The sequence below is a fragment of the Meleagris gallopavo genome, chromosome 3 (assembly GCF_000146605.3).
Source record: "Meleagris gallopavo isolate NT-WF06-2002-E0010 breed Aviagen turkey brand Nicholas breeding stock chromosome 3, Turkey_5.1, whole genome shotgun sequence".
Classification (NCBI taxonomy): Eukaryota; Metazoa; Chordata; class Aves; order Galliformes; family Phasianidae; genus Meleagris; species Meleagris gallopavo.
In genome coordinates, this window is record NC_015013.2 from 54,798,757 (window position 1) to 54,804,620 (window position 5,864).

Sequence of the window (5,864 nt, forward strand, 5' to 3'; positions counted from 1 at the left end):
AAAAAGAGGATATTAATAATACTGCTTTGGAGTTGTTGGCATATGAGTCTTAGTTACTCAGTAGGATTCCTTTTTGTAAAATTGATGGATACATTGTGGCTATGGGCAAGTAATTAAATTATATAAACTTAATAAATGACCATCAAATCTATCAATTTTCCACCGTTTCCAGGTACAAATAGATATTTACAATGTGAAGTTGTTCTCAATTACTCCAGACATTGTTGAAGTTAGTAACTTTAACTCTTAGGGAACTGTAATTACTGGTTCACCTTCTTCCATATTTTTATTGCCATTTCTGCTCCCTAAAAGACTTGTGAACAGCATACGACACAAATATACTGCTTTGTAATCAGGAAAATATTAATTAGCCTTTATCTATGGAGTTTACATGATTAATGGGATATATTTTTTATGATTAGCATGTAATACATGTAAGACACAGTACTTTAATCACATATAAAACTCAAAATCATATTAAAAAAATATGTAAGGATTAATTTCAAAATCTATGCAAGATTCAGTGGAGAAGATGAAATATCAGTCCTGAAGTCCTGATCACAGATTTCATAGAATCATAGAATCACCAAGGTTGGAAAAGATTTACAAGATCATCCAGTCCAACCATCCACCAAGCACCAGTGTTTCCTACTAAACCATGTCCCTCAGTACAACACTGTCATGTTCCTTGAACACCTCCAGGGACGGTGACACTACCATCTCCATGGGCTGCCCTTTCCAGTGCCTGACTACTCTCTTGGAGAAGTATTTCCTAACATCCAGCCTGAATCTCCCCTGGTGCAACTTAAGGCCATTCCTTCTAGTTTTATTGCAAGTTATATGGGAGAAGAGGCCAACTCCCACTTCAACACAACCTCCCTTCAGGTAGTTGTGGAGAGCAATAAGGTCATCCTTGAGCCTCCTCTTCTCCAGACTGAGCAATCACAGCTCTCTCAGCTGCTCCTTATAACATCTGTGCTCCAGCCCCCCCACCAGCTTTGTTGCCCTTCTCTGAAGATGCTCGAGGGCCTCAAAGTCTTTCTTGTAGTGGAAGACCCAAAACTGAGAACAGTACTCAAGGTGCAGCCTCTGATCTCTTCCCTGCTCCTGCTGGCAACACTATTTCTGATACAAGCCAGGATGCCATTGACCTTCTTACTCACCTGGGCACACTGCTGGCTCATATTCAGCTGAGCATCAACCAATACCCCCAGGGCATTTCCTCTGAACAGCTTTCCAGCCATTCTGCCCCAAGCCTGTAGCATTGCATGACGTTGTTGTAACCAAAATGCAGGACTCAGTACTTGGTCTTGTTGAACTTCATCTCATTGGCCTCAGCCCAGCTATCCAGCCTTTCCAGATTGCACTATAGGGCCTTCCCACCCCCAGGCAGATCACCATTTCCTCCCAACTTGGTATCATCTGCAAACTTACTGAGTGCACTCAATGCCCTTATCCAAGTCATCAGTAAAGATATTGAACAGGACAAGACCCAATACCAGACTCCTGATTTCTCCAAGATTGTGATCTACACAGCTGGCCTAGGAAAACTATGTATTAATTTTCTGCTAGGATATACTTCTTTTTATATAAAAGTCTCAAGTCTCTGCAGTAACTGTTTTAATGAATTCTGAGATAGTAAGTGTTTGCAGAAACAAGAAGAAAGTATGAGTAGCATTTGGATAAAGCTTATTTCAAGGTCAAAACATTTTGATGTATTTTTTTTTTTTTTTGTCCTGTGATGTTCTTTTTGAATCAGCTAGGCCCTACTGCAGTAGGGAAACCTCATTATGGTTTGAGCCATCATTGTTAAAAAACCTGACACTGTTTACTTTTCTGTTTTTGCAAACTACAGAAAGCATTTGTGTATGCAGATGAAGATGAAGGTCGGCCAGCAAATGACTGCCTATTAATATATGATCATGAAGGAATAGGTACTCCTGTTGGCTCTGTTGGTTGCTGCAGCTTTATTGGAGAAGATACAGATGAAACATACTTGGAAACTTTAGGACCAAAATTTAAGACTTTGGCAGAGATTTGTCTGGGCAAGGAGATTGAACCATTCCCTGACGCCAACCCACCTTGGCCAGGCATTAACGTCACCTTCCCCAACTCTGAATGTGACCTAAACCTCCCACCACCTGGAACCACAATCCTTGTCAACGGATCTGCACCTATGGCTCCCCCAGCCGGCACTACCACGGTTGTTACCGAAAACACCTATACATCTGCATCTACCGTACAGCCCCCACGGCCAATGCCTGATCCTTTGCTCCACGGCAATGTGACGGTGACAGAGACCTACGCCTCCGGTTCTCCCTCTCTTTGTGTTGACCCACTGCGTGCATCCAATGTTGTTGTAACAGAAAGGGTTGTTGGTCCTGCGTCTGCCTCTGATTTGCGTGGCATGTTAGATATCCCTGATCTTGCAGATGGGTCCAACGTAATCGTCACAGAAAGAGTCATTGCACCTAACTCCCGGCTCCCAGCATCTCTGAGCATTCCTGATTTGGTAGATGGGTCCAACGTGGTGGTGACAGAAAGGGTGTTCAGGCCTGCCTCTGGGATGCCAGGCAGCTTAATAAATATTCCCTCAGAGTTATCCAATGCCCACAATGTGGTGGTCACTGAGAGGGTAGTGTCAGGGTCTGGGATGAGCAACCTGGCAGGGGGAGGACTAGGAGGAGCCAGCCTGGGTGGACTGAGCAGCACGGGCCAAATGCTCAATGCTGACTGTCACCTTGGTCAGGCAATGGGCACAGCATCCCCTGGCACCTCCCGGAGAAGAGTGACAAAGTACAGCACCGTGCAATACTCAAGCCAGTAAGGCTCCTGACAGCGCACCTCCCCAGTGAAATCACCACGTACACCAATACCTATTAGCTGCCACTCACCAAGAATATTGTCATTATTTATAACTAGCACACAGCACTGAAATTACAGGGATTCCTCCTTCAGTAAGGATCTCAGAAGGATGCCCTGTTACAAAGTCAAAAACTTTGTCAGTGAAAGGAAAGTTGATGTTAGCTCTAAATTTTGCTCTCTCTCCACAGAGCTGTAAGCGTGTACAAACAGACACTAATGTTTTTGGAGAGATATCTGATTACTAAGCAGATCGGTGAGAGGGAATCTTTGCATGCATGCAGTACCAGCATGAATTAATGTAACATGGAAGAGTGTTAAAATACTATATTGCTAAGCGATCTCCCACAGTAAGCAGATTTAGGTTGATTGCTCCTTACTGACAAAATAGAAAAAGAAAGCAATTAATAATTAGTCAATACAAGACTAAATAAGCACTTTCAAATGTATCACTTTACTTTTCATGTAATTCCAGGTGCGCTGCAAAATGGCACTTTGAATCATTTCTCTTATCACCAGCAAAAGTTAAATGTAATGATCATATAAATGCAATACTTTTTCATAGCTTACGAAAGTTCTCAATGAAACTCACACTCTTTTATGACCTTCTATGTTGTAAATGCTCCTGGCCATGAGTGTGGCCAAGAATTTGCTGCAGCTGGAGCTGCAACATTGATGCTGTCAACAGAGAAATTGCTGGCTCATCTTTTCATGAATACCATTACAACTTTACTTAAATCTAGAAGGACTTTGGTGATAAACAGGAGCATTTAGTTGGATTTTTGTGCCAAACTATGACTACCATTTAAGTCTCCAACACAATGTTATTTTATGAGGACTATAACATAACATGCCAGTTCTCTTTTCAAAAACTGCCAAGAAAACGAAGTTATAAAAGCTTTGTGATGTGGGGAGGCAACAGCAAGTATTGTAATACTGATAGTGGTAGCTGAAGATCTTCATACAAAACGAAAAAAAAACCTTGGGAACAACATAAATTTGCATATATGCAATGTGGAGAATTATTATTTCATGTGTCAATGTATTTTGCATTGATATTTTGAAAATGTATTTGAATGTGTTAATTGAAAAAGTCTTTTTGATTCTATAATCTTAATTAAATCCGGCTTTTATTTTCCCACAAAAACAACTCTACTGGACTCTGTTATTCTAGTAATACCTTAACACACTTTACAACATGATCTGAAGGAGCAAAATACTGAAATATAGTATCTATCTCATTTTATTTCTGTATCATATGTATAGTAAGCATGGTGTATGCTACATCGCTTCAGTGTAAATACATCAGAGTTATATGGAGGGATTGGCTTGTTTTGCTAGATCACCAGATCAGTGCTTTTTCTCAAATTTTGCTACTCCAGCTTTGATGGACAGGTTAGTGAAAAGCTGAAGAGTTGTCTGTGAACTTCCCACTCAACAAAAGAAGAAATTTTCATATCCAGATTAACTCATCTCAGAACTGGGTGACAAGTTTCTGATTTCATTTCAGGAGCAAGCTATTTAAATGATGCTTTCAGAAATGCAACCAGATCTGCTCTCAAAGACAAGATGCAGAGTCAATGCTACAGCAATTTACACCAGTGCTCCTCAGGAGTCACTGCCAAATCCAAGGCTACCTTGAGAAAGGGATTTTCCAGAACTTCAAGCTTTTCCTGGAAGCAACTGAGCATGCCAAATGCTCTCTTCTTGGTATCTGAAGTAATGCTACTTACACTTCATCCTGTAGCTTTGATTATCACTAAAATTATGTTGATTTCAGTGGAATTATTCTCTTCTATATGTTCATAACTACTGCAAGAATGGTTTCTGGAAGTGTTCTTTAAGAAAGGAAAATAGTTACTAATATATAAAGCTGTATGTTTTTATATGTATGTCTCAAGATCAGGTATTACATACTAAAATTCACTAAAATGCTGAAAAGATCCATTTTGTTTCACTGAACACCTATTTGCATTAAAAAAAACCCACACAAGTATTTCCAAAATCAAGGGCACTCTGTACATTTAGAAAGCCTATGCAATATAGCCAAAGCCCATTAGAGATATTTTTAATGTAAAAAAAATTTTTTGTAAATATTTCCAAAATCATGATATTAAAATAAGAAATATATTTCCTAGCTGTGTTCCAAGGTTATAAATTCAGATTCCAGGAGCAGATGCTAAATCCTTTGTAGCTTCTTAACAGTAATGCTGTGTGAGGTTCGGATGTGCAAACTGACTCTGATTGCTTGCATGTTTAGTAGAATGGGGAAGAAAAAATAGCAAAAAAACTTTTCTTAAAGCACAACTTTTGGTAATGTAGTGGTTCTCTATTTACTAGCACTGTCTTTTCCCAACTTTTTAAAAGATTGTTAGATTATTATTTAATAAAATTCTCAGAAAAAAATCTTAGTTTTTTTATATTTTCATGATTGGCAATGAAACAGCAATCACATAATCTCACAATGCATTTCTGAATCTTAATTTTTGTTGCTGCATATTTTTTACAGACCTTCTCACAACTTTTCTCAGTAAGACTTTGAAATGTTGAGATTACTACAAACTGTGGAACAACAGTGTATCAAAGATGTGAACAAATACACTGTTCATTAATATTCAGTGCAAATTCTTTTTCTAGCTTTATTACTAAAAAACAGTATATAGATTTATTCTCACTAACTGACAATAATTTTTCTTCTTTTTCTTTAACTACAGTTTAGAAGCCTGTTTGGTGACTGGCTTTAATCTTGTTGTTTAATAAAGAAACATGAATGGATATAATAGTGATCTCAATCCTGCTATAAGCCATTCAGCAAAATACTCCTAATAAAGTATCAGCAGAATGCCACACCAAGTCTGTAACTTCTTTACTTGGATGCAGGATCCTACAGTCTTCCAGAGGCTCACTGAGACCTTGGCAACACAAAAAGCATATGGCAGAGGAAGTGAATAGAGCTACAAGCTGGGGATCTCAATAGAACACTCTCTCAATCAAAACTCACA

General features: G+C 39.0%; 1 protein-coding gene across 1 annotated transcript in view; it reads left to right on the forward strand.

Annotated features, from left to right (window-relative positions):
- DSG2 (desmoglein 2) overlaps positions 1-4,942 on the forward strand; it is a gene marked incomplete at its 5' end in the record, with an annotated part of 48,234 nt that extends 43,292 nt beyond the window's left edge. The window contains 1 exon segment of the mRNA XM_031552955.1: positions 1,828-4,942. Within this exon segment, the coding sequence (XP_031408815.1) occupies positions 1,828-2,827 (1,000 nt within the window).
- Positions 4,943-5,864: the final 922 nt, after the last annotated feature.